The 16,546-nt window shown below is 38.3% G+C and overlaps 1 protein-coding gene across 1 annotated transcript in view; it reads left to right on the top strand.

Annotated features, from left to right (window-relative positions):
• The window catches only part of GLIS1 (GLIS family zinc finger 1), a 130,864-nt gene extending 126,377 nt beyond the window's left edge, over window positions 1-4,487 (top strand). Inside the window, exons 7-8 of the mRNA XM_063297974.1 lie at window positions 306-473; window positions 3,911-4,487. Coding sequence (XP_063154044.1) covers window positions 306-473; window positions 3,911-4,047 — 305 coding nt within the window. The 3' untranslated portion in view covers window positions 4,048-4,487. The remainder of the gene's footprint in view (window positions 1-305; window positions 474-3,910) is intronic.
• The last annotated feature ends 12,059 nt before the right edge of the window (window positions 4,488-16,546 follow it).

The raw sequence follows: 16,546 nt of genomic DNA, 5'->3' as shown, positions 1-16,546 counted from the left end.
GACAACCCTGACCTGAACCGTCATTGCACTGCAAGGGGGAAAAACGTTTGGTACTAATGGAGTGAAAACATCCCTGTTCATGCAGCTAAGCAATTTTATTAGGCCAAATTGGCCCATCAGGGCAGAGCTGGCCAAGTGGAATATTCATCTGCTGTCCTGCTAAACCAGATCAGGAAATGGGTGTTTCCCAGATGCCAGACCTTGAATCTGGCTTTTGCTCAGGTAAAAGGTGCATTGAATGAGTGTCAGTTTCAGAAACAAGCTGGCTGCATTCTTCTAAATGTCTGAACACCCTCTGTTTGCAGGTTACCAAGGTAGTTTTCACTCTATACAAAACTGCTTCCACTATGGAGATTGCTACAGAGCAATGGACTCATCTGTCAGTAGTGATGTGCTATCAGGGGAATCGCATTGCTGTAACCCTCTGCGACAAAATGGGTATCACATCCTCGGCGCACCTGTAGGTTCAACAGGTAATTGATTTAGACTGTATTCCTATCTTCTTGTTGGACTTTCCCCCTTAGAAAAAAGTACAGAGAGAGAATCTTAAATTTTAGACACGAGTAAGATAGGTCACTTCTTGTTTCACAGATTCTGAACTATGGTGCTCTAATTGTCTACTTCTAAAACATAGAGGCTTTACCTGAGGCTGCAACTAAATATGTATTTTAGAATTATTGTTACCTGAAGTTCACAGCTTCCAGAACTCTGTATGTCTCCCAGTATCATGCATAATCTACCTTTCTGTTGGAACGTGACAGAGGGGTGATCTAGTTGAGTCGGACAAATGCCGTGACATCATTGCATTAATATGGCACATCTGCTCCAGCCTAATGTTACCAGAACACCCAAGGAGGAATTGCAAACTGGCAATGACTACATGTTTTATGTAATGACTTGTTTGGCTCTATAGTTTGATCATCTGACTTTAAGCTAAAAGCTTGCTTTTATAGAAATAAACATTTGGCAGCTTTGGGAATTTCTGAATTCCTGAAACAATTTTTTGGAAGACACCTACTCTGACGTTCACAAAATAGAAACATTGATCTTAACAAATATTAATCAAATGTCTCATTCATATAAGCTTCTGTCAGCTTTTTTAAAGGATAGTTTAAATATTTTAGTGTACAGGTTATAAAGATTTTCCTCAAATTTTAAAAATGGATCGAACAAAACATTCTCCCTCTTCACCAAACAACTACACTTTCTCAAAACTATTACCAGTATTCATGAATGATTCGCTTGAGATTCTCTTCAGTTGAATGAAAACTCTGATGAAAAAGTATCACAAAACCAAATTTACCCATCATCCATAGCCCAATTGACCCCAAAGCAGCCTCACTACAGACAGAGGGAGAATTTGTGCATGTCAGGGTGGCTTTGAACTTTAGCGCTGCCCTGTTCTTTCTCTGCTTCTTCTTGTTTCTTTTACAAACATAAATTCTCATGTTAATCTTCCTTGGTACTCTGTGAAGGATCTGCAAAGAAGAATTTGGGCTGGAAGGTAGCTGGGATTGTCAGGAACGATTCAGAATTGTGAATAACCATTTGAAAGTTTTGTACATATTTCGGAATGGATTATTCTTAGCCTTGCCTGAAAAGACTACAGCACTGGTTTTCACAATTAAAACTCTTGAAAGAACAAATGTTAGTAAAGATTTGTGTTGCCTGAGTTGTATTTAGCCACACAATACTTTTGTGTGGCTAAACCAAAATCATATGCAAATCCATATTAAGTATATATATCTGGTTGTAGTCTAAAATATGTAACATGTGTAAATCAAATTGGAACTAAGGAGAAAGTAAAGAATGCAGGTTTTAATCATCCCTTTGCACTTGCTCAGAGTCCCTTTCATTTTGTCTCTGCTTTTTGGAACTTGCCCTTTTGATGTTATTCAAGCGCTACTTCCTGTCACTAACATCTGATTTCAAATCTAAATTGACTGGCATCTGCAGGCTTGAAGAATTGGCAAAATAACCTTTCCAAAGGAAATCATAGGAGCAAACAATAATATCATGACTAAATAACAAGTTCAACAGCCATCAACATTTTTCTGTCTGGAGATTAAACTACTGTGAACTATTTCAATTTGGCAGAGGGGATTTAAGAAGGCAAATACTTTGGGCCTTAAAAGCAAATTCTAACGTCCACATTTGATCATCTGACCTGACAAGACACACTAAGACTTTATGTGAGTTGTTCAGTGTTTTTTCCCCTTGATTCTTAATACTACCAATATTACATAAGTATACATTTACTAGGAATGCTAAGTATGACAGCAGAGTGCTGCTCTGTGAGTCTTACAAATGGTCAGTGAGTGGTACTTCCTTTTCAGAGCTTTGGATGGTTTGTAGTAGGATCTAGGGTGTGTGTTTAACCAAATCCTGTTGATAATTTGAATGGTAAAAGTTCCTAAAAAGTAGAGTGAAGAGTGTTTGAATTTACCTTCAAATTTTTTCACCTGGAGTTTTTAATTATTTGTATTACAGTTAAACAGGCTGCTAGTCCAGTGGCTCTCCCTTCTGTAGCTATCTGCTTAGAATCTCTCCTGAGCTTGAAGTGCTCCCAAAAGATCTGAAATGGAAGAAGGGTTTGGAAATTATGGGCAACAGGAACAAGCCCCAGAACCTCATACTTTTCTTAACCCCATCTTCACCTTTTATCTTCAAACGTGTCCCTTCCTTTCTTCTGCCCTTCCCCCATCTTTACTTGACTCCCTTATACTAAAGCATCTGGCATCAACAATTTTTGGCTGTAACCCTGTCATTTAATGTCTTGTAAATTGAAGCCTAGGAACAAGATGTTACAATTAAAATGTTGCTACTCTTAGTTCCTACAGCACACTCCTTCAGTACAGCAGACGCTGGTCCTCTGTTCACACTCAGATATATATACCCAGCTATATATGTACTTGGCTTCTACAGGTATAAAAGAAGATTTAACACTTAGATCTTTCACAAGCTGGAATTTAATGAGAAACAGATCTTGTTCTTCAGAAATGCTTGACAGTTATGAGTAAAGCTGCAGGCCTATGAAGCTGTGAAATGCAGAGGCAATAGTTCACTAATAAACAATCCAAACTGAAAAAGGACTTTTCTCTAGCAGCAGAACTCCGCTCTGTTATTGACGCATATTTTGCAGAGACATAAAGAACAACAACAACATAAAAAATTCCAGTCACTAGAATTCTGTTTTAGAAATTCTGTTTGTTTGCATGCCTTGATCCAGAATATAAGAAACTGTCACCAACCACATTGTTTCTAATAGTACGATGTCTTATTCAATGTATTACCAAGCCTTAGTAATTCAGAATGATTAACAAGGTCATGACATGTGTAGACATTAAAGTTGTATGGTTACTCAGCATATTAACAGATTGAATGACACTGTAATGGATGAAAAAGAAATAATATCCATTCTTGTCATAATTACACATACCTGGAAGCTGTAATACTGTTTTCTGTGTAGACTGAAGCAACCATTAGTTTTAAAGCTCTAGGGCAGCGTTTCCCATCTGATGTGCTCCAGATGTGTTGGGAGTATAACATACAGCATTCCCAATTAGTTATAGTAGCTGGGAATTCTGGGAAACATAAAACCAAACAATTTGGAATATGCCAAGCAGTTAGACACCTAGTTTTTTTTGTATGTCTTTCTTCCTGGTAACATGAAAGGCGAGGGAGGGAGGTAGATTTGGAGTAGACAGATGGCAGGAAGCAGTAGAAAAAAAAGAGTTAAGCAGCTTCCTCCCCTTTCTTGCTAGCTAATTTATGAGGCCTCTTTGCATTAAAAAAAAGAAGAGAGAAAGAAAACCTTACAGTAGAGCATCATATTTAGTCTGAGCCTCCAGTTCAGATTGTTCTTGCTACCTCATAGTTAATATGTCTCATATGTTTACCATATTTCCAGGCTATGAGGTCATTTCTGAAGCAGAGTGTGTATCAGAAGAAGTTATCAATGGAACTGAAGAGAATAATGGATTTTTCCAAAATGGCACTTTTGATCACTGTTTGAATCACATTCCTCCCATTTATACAGATACCTAAGTCCATTAAAGTGTTACTTTCTCTACCTTGCTTATACTGCCTTTATGTATTTACAGAATTGTTGTTGACCTACCTTGACTGTATTTAATCTGCAACCTTTTATGTGTTCATTTAAATCAACTGCTAGCATTTACTAATCTATTTCATAAAGGAATATACTGTGTAATTGTTGGTATCTATTCCTTTGTTGTGGCACTTTGAAACTGATTCTCTTAAGGGAGGAGGAGGAGCATTTAAAACTGCTTGATGTGTAAGCCCTTTTGAGTAAAATATAAATTTAAATTATATAATATGCTTGTAAAGATTTTTTAAAGTATGTTTTCAATTTAAGACTGCTGGTCCCTTTAATCACAGTTAATTCATGGGATGTTTTCTTGACTATAAAAGGACTTCTTTAAAATTCACAGACCTCATGTACATAAACGTTTTCACTTTGCTGAGCAGGTTTTATATTTTCAATTTTACAAGAAAGAATTAAAAATTGGAAACTAGTCTGCTCTGTTTTTTTCACTTCATTCTGCCATTCAGAACTAACTTTTCACTTAGAACTCATACAGTTTTATATGCAATTTCTCTTCTTCCCAAAATGCTGTAATTTAAACCATTTATCATTTGACATTCCAGTTTTCCAGCTTTTCTTCTGCGTGAAGGTAATATAAATGGCTTATTAGGGAAAACCAATGGGACCTAAAAGAATAAAAACTAGAGTCCAAGAAGGTATGTGCTGTACTAAATCTGTTGTTATTTTGGTTGCAAGAATTTAACACAACTCCTTTTCTGAAAATGAACAACTTTAATAGAAAATAGAATTAATCACAGGCATCACTTTGTCTGCTTAATAAAGGAGGAGTCTTAGAAGTGGCAGTAAGGTAACGGAAGGATGGTGGGCAGAGACCCATGTAATGGGAAGTGAAATTGGAGACCCCAGGTCTACGTTGGTGTGAACCAAGGTAATGAGAAGAAAAAGATAATAGGCAGTGGTTGAAAGGTAGAGGATGATCCAATAAGAATGAGGAAGAGGGGAGGATTGAGGACGATGGCAGGATAACCCATCAAGTGGTCAATATTGAGGTGAGAAATACATTTGGAAAGCAGGTTCTGAAAAAAAAGATTAAAATAATGTGTGGATCATGCTTGATGCAGCAGTATAAAAACAGGGAAAGTTTGGAAGAATTTTTCCAAACAAAAGAGGCTTAAAACCTCCACTGTATATTGAGGGTCCTCAGATAAACAACTTTTCATTTAATGATGGTTTTCTGAATATGAAAATAGACGTTTCTAGTGAGCACCATCAACCTGACAGCTAGTTCGGTATTGTACCTTTGGAGGAATTCACCCAGCATTATCTAGGGTTACTGTATCTGGGCTGCAAAAATCCAGATGACCATAAGATGGCAGTAGAGAGATACAGAAAAATATGGTGCTTTGCTGCATTCCAGTAATTGTCTGGATTTTTGCAGCCCAGATATGGTAACTCTAGTATTACCATCATATCTGAAGAGAGATCTCAGTCCTGGGGATGCACTTGTAGCTTATCAATGTCTTTTTTAATGATGTGTCCCCCCCCCCAAATCCTTATAAAACAGTATTTGCTGCTGCTATCACCATAAGCTTTTTAAAATCTAGATATTACTAGCATTAAGGAGGACATGGAATGCGTGAACGTCACCCCTGAAGATGCCCTGGATCGAGTCAAATGGAGACGGATATGCAGACAAGCGGACCCTGCCATAGCGCGGGAATAACACTAGGAAGAAGAAGACTAGACATGATAGCAAAAATGACACAGAGAAAGAAGTTAAAATGATTAAGCAAATTGTGTTTATTCAGAAATTTTGCTAAGAAACTAAACACATAAAAGAAGGAAGACTGGATGATGATTGTATATGCTTGCTTACTCTTCCAAATATTTATTTAATTCAGTCTCTTCACGCATACAGTTCCACACACAATTGTAATTGAGAAACTCTTGGTAGGTTATAGTCATGCTATACCATTAAAACAATACATTATGCATGTATAAAAAACCATTGGAAGTTAAAAACATGAAAATCACAAAAGCAGACAAAGGAAAAAAAAATTGAGGGTGCCATTTAAGAATCAAAGACCCTCTTAAACAATTCCATTTTAAGTCATTTCCTAAAGCCTAATAAGGGAGGAGGCTTACTGCAGGGAGAGTAGGAAGAGACAACTGTAGGCTGGCTGGAAATCTATCAATTCCTACCTAAAGTACAATTTTTTAAAAAAAAGACATTCCGTCTAAATGCACTCCACAATCCAAATTATTTTTGTTTATTGTAATTTCTACTCCAGCTTACAGTCACAACCTAAGTGAAGATTGGATTCATGCAGATTTTTTGGAAGATCAAGTTTTCCTCTTGGTCTCTAGACTGTCGCTCAGTTGGTATGTCCATTTAGACACCTAGGTCCTTGTAACAGCTGAAAACATCAACTGCTTCAGACTCTATGAACAACCAAGCTAAAGTGCACAACTTCTCCCATATGATTGTCATTCAAATTAAATACTCTTTTTATATTTGAGATGATATTCCGCACAAGGACTTAGAGAAAAAAATCCATTCTGCAATACAGGCATTAATTTTATAAAAAGCCATTTAAAATTGAAATTGCCACACCCTCCATGATACTTTCTCAAGTTCCAGAAGTGCCTACAAACCCAAAAAGATAGGCAACTTCCCATTTAGCATATGATTATCATTTTGAAAGAGGACTGAAGCTGATTATTTATGGTTCTATGCTGGTACCAAAGATTATGCACTAGCTGCCCAGTTATAGAGGGCCTACAATTATGAAGGCACAATTAGTGTACCTTCACCATTTTTTTCAAATGTTCATAGATTTTTATATGAGACTGAGCATTGTTCTTGTAACATAGTTTCTGAGGTAAATATATGGTTTTATCCATATAAATATACTGTACTGCATATTCAGGACAGAAGCTGAAGAAAAATATATTCATTAAAATGTTTTTTAAACTTGGAATTTACATTGGTTAAAAGGGGTATTCTGAACAATTTTAAATTTCACTAAACCATACCAACATTACCCTCTAGTGGCCATTTGATCCAAAATTAAGGTAATCTCCATAGTTACCCCAAGAAAAAAATACAATTCTATCCCCAGAAGTCAGAAGTATCATAGTACTAGGTGATTTACTTTGAGCATCCATGTAAAGCGTAGAATCCCTGCATTTAGCCCCCAAGTTCTAGCTGTGGATTTTCATTGCATTCATGGTTAAGCCTTCTTTTTAAGCCATTAGCATATCAACATAGTTCTAAACATACCTGCCCCTACTGATAACAATGCTGTACCTTTTTTAATTGTAAGTTTCCTTGGAACCATCCCTTTATGAAAGAAGCATTAGAAGCAATCCTCACCTGTTGGGGTGGCTCCTGTGTAGTCTTTCTCAAAAATAATATCACAGGTTAGCTGTTGAGGGCAAGTGCTGAAAAAATTCTGCTTTTTCTCCTACTAAATCATACAAAGACTGATATCTGACTTACAGTATTAGACTACAATATGACTAGAGAGTATTTATATTGAGTGCATATTCATAATAACTAAGATTAATTTTCATTAAGCTTGAATGGAAATTAAATTGGTTTTAGGGCTTTTTTCTGGCACCACTGCTCCTTTTCCTAGTGCTGCTTTTCAAAAGCCCTCAGCTCATAACTGCTGTATGTCTAGCAAAATGAGGTATGGTTCAGACCTGATTAGTTCAATGCCGTTTAAATATGTGTAAATGTGAATCAGATTATAGCCTTTATCAATTTAATTTGAACTGCCTAAATAGATGTTCATTTCAATCCAGGCTTGTATTATTTTGTGCATTTAAAATGTATTTTTATGCCTCATTAAATATTAATATGATCAATAGCTTTGTTTCTGTTTAAAAAGGAATACAGATTATGCAAGAGCATTTAATCCACATAATAGATCCAGCTGCTGTTAATTAGGTGAATATCAGAGTCCTTATGTTGCTCAGGTTTGTTGGATCTGTTCAACATCCTGATTCAATTATTTGCTTTGTGATACATAATTTAATAAGCCAACTAAACCTGAGTGTTTAATCTAATATTCTAGTAATAGACAGAGGCCTTGTGCCTTTTACTGATGTATAACCATCAATAGGTAAAGCTTTTCAGGGACAAATCATGCAAAGCATTGACTGGATCCTCCTTTTTCCAAAAATGTTCAGTGCAGCTCAGGAGTAAAAGAGATCTAATCTAGCTAAGTAGCATGATGCTGGGGGTTTTTCCCCCCTCTGTCTTTTTCCCTTCTACAATCTCCTTCAATTTAAATTATGCCTTCTCTCTTCTGGAGGAAACAGCAGGTCAAAAAAGGTGGGGAGGGATTTGTATTGGGAAAACAGAATGGGGAAAGTTATTTAAACTACTTTCCTAGCCCCATCTCCTGAAGATAACTCAGGTCTGTCCTAGTCACAACTCCCTTTGTCTTTAAACACATGCACACACTCATGTTGTGATGACTCTCAGCTTGGAAATTCATTGATCAAAACAAGCACCTGGGTAAGAGGAGAATGATGTTAAAGATGACTAAATAAATAAGTATACTGAATAGAGGTGAATACAGACATATGTTAGATTAACCCCTAACCCCAACCCATTCACCCACCTCCAGAAGCAACCCACTTGGGGGTCTTGTGTCTATTTGAGTGCTGATGCAGGACTGGTGCAGCCCTTGAGCAGCACCGCATTTCTGCTCTATGGGCTCTCTTATCCCATGACCACCAATATAACAACCTGCAGTTACATGAGTCTGTTTATATCACAGGGTCAAGAATAAAAGTCTCATGTTAAGATGCAGACTTGGTTTCTTCCTGAGTACAAACATTATATGAGCTTTTATTATCATAGTGAATATAGAAAGAAATAGCTCAAATATGTACAGCTATAAATTGCTTTCTGGCCAGCAGAGATAGCAAACATTTACATGGCTCCATTTTCAAAGCTGTTGTCATTTGAAAGCAATTCTAATCATTTGTTTGCTATCACCAAAAATAAAAGTAAAAAACCTTGGATCCTCCAGATGTTATTGAATTATCCTGCATTCTTCACAATTGACTAGTGGCTGGGGCTAATGGGAACTGTAATTCAACAACCTGTGGAGGTCCACACACTTCCCAACTTTGATGTCCAAATATTTTGTAACCCAGGTGGGTTGCTAACTGTAATTAATCCGCAGTGTATGGCCTTGCCTGGAACTGTACCCTATCCTTAGAGGTTCTCCATTTTCTTGCCCAGTTAGCAATGGTTCCTGCTGTAATGAAGAAAGGTTTATTGTTCACATTGCCACTTCCATAACCATGAACAGGAGATACCATGTATTGTGTTCTGCAGGTGAGTAAACCACTTGCCTTATCATAAAGCATATGGGCTTCCAATTAGTAGTACTATTTAAGTAGTCACTAAGCTGTGTTATAGCCTCCCAGTGCTATTTCAATAACATGGGTTATGCTATGTTTGCCAAATAAAAAGAAGGTATATTTTCATGCAAGCCATAAAATTAGATCATATTTGTCAAACAAGCCAATTACTCTGCAAAATTATGTCCATTTGGCTGTATTAGTTAACTATTTTGAAGTAATACTAGTGACACAATAAATAAATGACTACATGGGATAGGAATTGACGGGTATCCTAATACTCTTGACTGATAGTGGCAACTGCACAAGAAAAGAAGAAAAATATTTTGTGTAACAACTACCAGTATGGAAGCAATTAAGAGTACCTTGGAACATAGTTTTTGTCTAGAACAGATCATGGAGGAAGCACTGTAAAACAACGATCACTCAATCAAATCCTTATGTGTTTGATTCAGTTTTACAGTGATAACACATTGCATATAATCATTAAAAGAACTGGAGAAGTACAAGGGCACCCAAAAAGCTGACAACAACATTCCATTCCAGTTCAATGTTAAAGTTGTTCACTGAACTGAACGAAGGTGTAGATTTCCCTCAGCTCTGTTGAATTACAATTATCTGGCACACCAAACCATGAATACAAACATTAGCAGCAGCTTCTTTTAAAAACAAAAAAAAATTGGAATGATCTAGTCTCTTGGGAAATAAAACCCTGTTGATTTCCAAAATCTGAAAACAGTTTTTGTGTGTTTTGGCTGCATACACTGGCTAGCTGTGTAAAACCCTAGCACCAGTCATGCCACAGAAGATATTTTATAAACATGACAAAAGATCATGTAATCAGTTTTTCAGTTATAGAAAAACCTTTAATTTATTATTGATTGAGGGGACAAAGAATCTCTGACAATATCAACTGACTGTGACTCGAATGAATCATTCAAAAAATGTTTTATATTGCCATTCAAATTGTGATTCTCCAAATCACATTTCTCTTTTAAGGATTATTTTTTTCAGTCAGGAAAGAGTGTTCTAAAGAATCCAATAGAACAGATGGTTGATTCTCTGGCAATAATGCATAATCCTGGCTATTAATTCAATCCTGATTTTTGAGGCTTGTGGTAGATTCTTCATATTAAACAGATCCATATGAAAATCTCACTGTATGGGAGGAGGGACTGAAAAACGTTACTTCTGTGATGGGAAAAATATGTCCCTGTCCATGCACCCACATTTGGTACTAATTTCATATTTCTTTGTGCTTGTTCTGCTTAGGGAAACAATCATCTAAGCATGGAATGATATTCTTTATATCAACTGGGTGTAGTTGCTATACACTTTGGCTGGACAATTGTGTTCTTACCTATTGAAGTTCATTTCCCTTGTCCCATAGGAACTGAAGTCCAACACCTTTTGAGAACAGCAGCTTGGGGAAGGCTACAACAACACACCTCTCCCATACACTTATTGGGGTGCACTGAAACACAATGTAGATAAGATGTATAGAGATGCAGTTTTGACTATAAAACAGGATGAGGGGTTTTATTTTTCATATTAATAGTTATCACATTGAGGGAAACAAGAGCAAAACCTGTCCTTCCTGAGGTTTTTATTCTCCATGAATTGGCGCTTAAAATTTCATTCCTTTAGCTTGACTGACTTTTAGAAAAAACAGCTTCAGACAGCTTCCTCACCCCCCAGCCACTCATTTAGACAGTATAGTGGAGAAATTATGGTCATTCCTATTCCACATACTTCATTCTACTCAGATTAAGCTTTCTCCCACTACTTCATAGCCAAATACATGCATATCTACTTTGGCCTTCAATGTGTGGATGCCTCATCTCTGTAGACAACAATGATCTGAAGCCATTTCTGCATTAACAGTTGAAAATAACTTGCTCTTAAATTGGGAATATAACCACAATATGGACACTCATAAAGTCCCACAAGTTCTCAGACATACAAACCAAACTAACAGGGTGATCACTCAACTTTAGTATTACACTGTTAAGCTCACTTCAAACCCAATTGTTACTCACAGTGCTTGATTTACCAAAACAAGCAGCAATCGTTCTCCATTTTTTTCCAAGTCTGAACTTTGGGCAAGAGAGATGGAGGTAAGTCTTTAATAGGAATTGGAAAAAAGGAAGTGGTGATGAAAATGGCAGGGTTAAGCAGAAATATTTCCATTAGAAGCAGCCATAGAATAGGCTAAAATGTTACAGCAGCCATTTTGAAGAAATGGAAATCCTGGAGAAAAAAAATGAAAAATAATGACTATAGATATGACATTAGAAGAATGGAAATCATAGAGAAGTAGGTAGGAGGAATGGGACAAAGGATCATCAAGGACAATACTGGTCTTGAATGAAAAAAAGACAATGAAAAGCTTGATAAAAAGTAGTCTCTTTGGTCATAATTCACATGTTTTTCCACATCAGTCACAGGGAACTGACTTATCCCATTGTATAGAAAACACTTGAGAGTCTTTGACATGTATGCTGATAGTACTTTGCTTCAAAAGTCCATTATTCATTTTAAAGAGTGTAACCATGTATAAAAACGAAAGGAACATTTTCCCTTCATGCAATGTTCACGATGAAGTATGATTACTAAATTCATCCTAACAATTTGGGTTTACATACAGTATATATTTGTATCTATTTACACACATACACATACAGACACATGTATGAATCAATATAATTACAATTTACTAGTACTTCTCTTAGATGTGCTTGTTATCTGATCCCTCAAAGCACTTTCATGTTATTTAAATTTTGACTTATTTTCATATGCAAGAAGTTAAGGCTACAACCTTTCTTCAGTTGCCTTTGAATAATTCCCATTTAATTTACTGCCAAGTATTCACAAATAGGATTTCACTGTTAGTGAAGAGGAACACCTATTCACCACTATTTAAGAGGAGGACATGCCCCCTTTCATGAGGGGCCTCCATTTCCCTGAGCGCTTCCAAGGTAATACTTCCAATCTCAGATGAAAGCAGACTTTAAACCAAGGCAGTGGCCAGTTCATGCATTCAGATGCACTCTTAACAGTGTGACAGAGCAGTGACACAACACTTTCTCGACAGGACACAGGTCCTTCTTTTCCAAACTGTGGGGTATTGCAAGTCAATTCATACTACTTTTTGAAACTAAAGAAAGAGAACCAAACCATTTGTTTATGCACGTAACTGTTTTCTACTTACTCATTGTTTATCGGCATTGAGCACCACTGTAATACTTACTGAATTAACCCATGTGATTTATGCACATTGAAAAGTAGTGTGCATCACTCAGGAACTTCACTCAAACAAAATACAGTAGCTGTTTCTGTAAAATTCTACCCTTTCCGGAATAACGTTCAGAATTCTTCTGTATAATTGCTCAAGGAACACTGCGGTTTCAAGTCCTGTAACATTATAGAATAATATAGGAAAGTGTTCGAAGAAATCTACCAGACCAGGCAAATCACCACCCATCAGCAGGTCAGCTGTCTTTATATAGCTGTGATCAGAAGAAACAAAGCAAACCCTCTTGTGAAACTGGTCCCACTGAAGTTAGTTCTGCCTGTTTTTTGTTGTTTATTCGTTTAGTCGCTTCCGACTCTTCGTGACTTCATGGACCAGCCCACGCCAGAGCTTCCTGTCGGTCGTCAACACCCCCAGCTCCCCCAGGGACGAGTCCGTCACCTCTAGAATATCATCCATCCATCTTGCCCTTGGTCGGCCCCTCTTCCTTTTGCCTTCCACTCTCCCGAGCATCAGCATCTTCTCCAGGCTGTCCTGTCTTCTCATTATGTGGCCAAAGTATTTCAGTTTTGCCTTTAATATCATTCCCTCAAGTGAGCAGCCTGGCTTTATTTCCTGGAGGATGGACTGGTTTGATCTTCTTGCAGTCCAAGGCACTCTCAGAATTTTCCTCCAACACCACAGTTCAAAAGCATCGATCTTCCTTCGCTCAGCCTTCCAGCTCTCGCAGCCATATGTTACTACAGGGAACACCATTGCTTTAACTATGCGGGCCTTTGTTGTCAGTGTGATGTCTCTGCTCTTAACTATTTTATCGAGATTTGTCATTGCTCTTCTTCCAAGGATTAAGCGTCTTCTGATTTCCTGACTGCAGTCAGCATCTGCAGTAATCTTTGCACCTAGGAATACAAAGTCTTTCACTGCTTCTACATTTTCTCCCTCTATTTGCCAGTTATCAATCAAGCTGGTTGCCATAATCTTGGTTTTTTTGAGGTTTAGCTGCAAACCAGCTTTTGCACTTTCTTCTTTCACCTTCATCATAAGGCTCCTCAGTTCCTCTTCACTTTCAGCCATCAAAGTGGTATCATCTGCATATCTGAGATTGTTAATGTTTCTTCCAGAGATTTTAACTCCAGCCTTGGATTCCTCAAGCCCAGCATGTCGCATGATGTGTTCTGCGTACAAGTTGAATAGGTAGGGTGAGAGTATACAGCCCTGCCGTACTCCTTTCCCAATCTTAAACCAGTCCGTTGTTCCGTGGTCTGTCCTTACTGTTGCTACTTGGTCGTTATACAGATTCTTCAGGAGGCAGACAAGATGACTTGGTATCCCCATACCACTAAGAACTTGCCACAATTTGTTATGGTCCACACAGTCAAAGGCTTTAGAATAGTCAATAAAACAGAAATAGATGTTTTTCTGAAACTCCCTGGCTTTTTCCATTATCCAGCAGATATTGGCAATTTGGTCCCTAGTTCCTCTGCCTTTTCTAAACCCAGCTTGTACATCTGGCAATTCTCGTTCCATGAACTGCTGAAGTCTACCTTGCAGGATCTTGAGCATTACCTTACTGGCATGTGAAATGAGTGCCACTGTTCGATAGTTTGAACATTCTTTAGTGTTTCCCTTTTTTGGTATGGGGATATAAGTTGATTTTTTCCAATCTGATGGCCATTCTTGTGTTTTCCAAATTTGCTGGCATACAGCATGCATTACCTTGACAGCATCATCTTGCAAGATTTTGAACAGTTCAGCTGGGATGCTGTCGTCTCCTGCTGCCTTGTTATTAGCAATGCTTCTTAAGGCCCACTCAACCTCACTCTTCAGGATGTCTGGCTCTAGCTCACTGACCACACCATCAAAGCTATCCCCGATATTGTTATCCTTCCTATACAGGTCTTCTGTATATTCTTGCCACCTTTTCTTGATCTCTTCTTCTTCTGTTAGGTCCTTGCCATCTTTGTTTTTGATCATACCCATTTTTGCCTGGAATTTACCTCCAATGTTTCTAATTTTCTGGAAGAGGTCTCTTGTCCTTCCTATTCTATTGTCTTCTTCCACTTCTGCGCATTGCTTGTTTAAAAATAATTCCTTATCTCTTCTGGCTAACCTCTGGAATTTTGCATTTAATTGGGCATATCTTCCCCTATCACTGTTGCCTTTTGCTTTCCTTCTTTCTTGGGCTACTTCTAGTGTCTCAGCAGACAGCCATTTTGCCTTCTTGGTTTTCTCTTTCTTTGGGATGTATTTTGTTGCCGCCTCCTGAACAATGCTGCCAACTTCTGTCCAGAGTTCTTCCGGGACCCTATCTACTAGGTCCAGTCCCTTAAATCTATTCTTCACCTCCACTGCATATTCCTTAGGAATATTAGTGAGCTCATATCTAGCTGATCTGTGGGTCTTCCCTAATCTCTTTAGTCTGATCCTAAATTGTGCAAGAAGAAGTTCGTGATCTGAACTACAGTCAGCTCCAGGCCTTGTTTTTACTGACTGTACAGATGTCAGCCACCTTTGGCTGCAAAGGATGTAATCAATCTGATTTCGGTGTTGTCCATCTGGTGAAGTCCATGTATAAAGCCGTCTCTTAGGTTGTTGGAAGAGAGTGTTTGTTATGCAGAGTGAATTGTCTTGGCAAAATTCTATCAGCCTATGTCCCGCTTCATTTTGTTCTCCCAGGCCATACTTACCTGTAATTCGAGGTGTCATTTGACTGCCCACCTTAGCATTCCAGTCTCCTGTGATGAAAATAACATCCCTTTTAGGCGTGTTGTCCAGTAGGTGCTGCAGATCCTCATAGAACTGCTCTACTTCAGCTTCTTCAGCATTTGTGGTTGGGGCGTATATTTGGATCACTGTGATGTTAGATGGCTTGCCCTGAATTCGAATTGAGATCATTCTGTCGTTTTTTGGGTTGTATCCAAGCACTGCTTTAGCCACTTTACTATTAATTATGAAGGCTACTCCATTTCTTCCGTGGTCCTCTTGTCCACAGTAGTAGATCTGGTGGTCATTTGATGTGAAGTGGCCCATTCCAGTCCATTTCAGTTCACTGATGCCCAAAATGTCTATCTTTAATCTTGACATCTCTCCAATAACCACATCCAATTTGCCCTGGCTCATAGATCTTACATTCCAGGTTCCAATGGCGTGTTGATCCTTAGAACATCGGATTTGCCGTTCACCACCAGCACCGTCGGCCGCTAGCCGTCCTTTCGGCTTTGAGCTAGCTGCGTCATCACGTCTGGGGCTAGTTGAGCTCATCCTCTGTTCCTCCCCAGTAGCATTTTGACCATCTTCCGACCTGGGGGTCTCATCTTCCGATGGTATACTGACATATATCTGGTTGTACTGATCCATTTAGTTTTCACGGCAAGAATACTGGGGTGGGTTGCCATTACCTTCCCCAGGGATCGCGTTTAGTCTGACCTCTCTGTCATGACCTTCCCGTCTTGGGTGGCCCTTCACGGTTTAGCTCATGGCATCACTGAGGTGCTCAAGCTCCAGCACCACGACAAGGTAACGATCCTTTGCTGAAGTCTGCCTGTTTAGTTTGAATTTATGGATGAGACAGCGCGTCTGACATTAGAATGCAACGTCTAAAGCTAGACTCTCATATTAGAATTGCAACTCTCTCTTTAGTCACAAGAGGGAGCTCCAGATCTTAATATTTAAAAAAGCACGTTTAAGTCAACTCACCTGAAGACCCCAAAATAGTGTGCAAAGATGGCATAATGAAGAGTTCTGGAGAAGCAGAAAGCTTAGCTTGTTCGTCGGAGTTCAGCTGGCCCAGTAAAGCCACTCCTTATACTCTGAGTGCAGAGAAAAATAAGTCTGTTTTT

Source organism: Candoia aspera, chromosome 3, assembly GCF_035149785.1.
Source record: "Candoia aspera isolate rCanAsp1 chromosome 3, rCanAsp1.hap2, whole genome shotgun sequence".
Classification (NCBI taxonomy): Eukaryota; Metazoa; Chordata; class Lepidosauria; order Squamata; family Boidae; genus Candoia; species Candoia aspera.
This window is presented reverse-complemented; position numbering and strand designations above follow the sequence as displayed.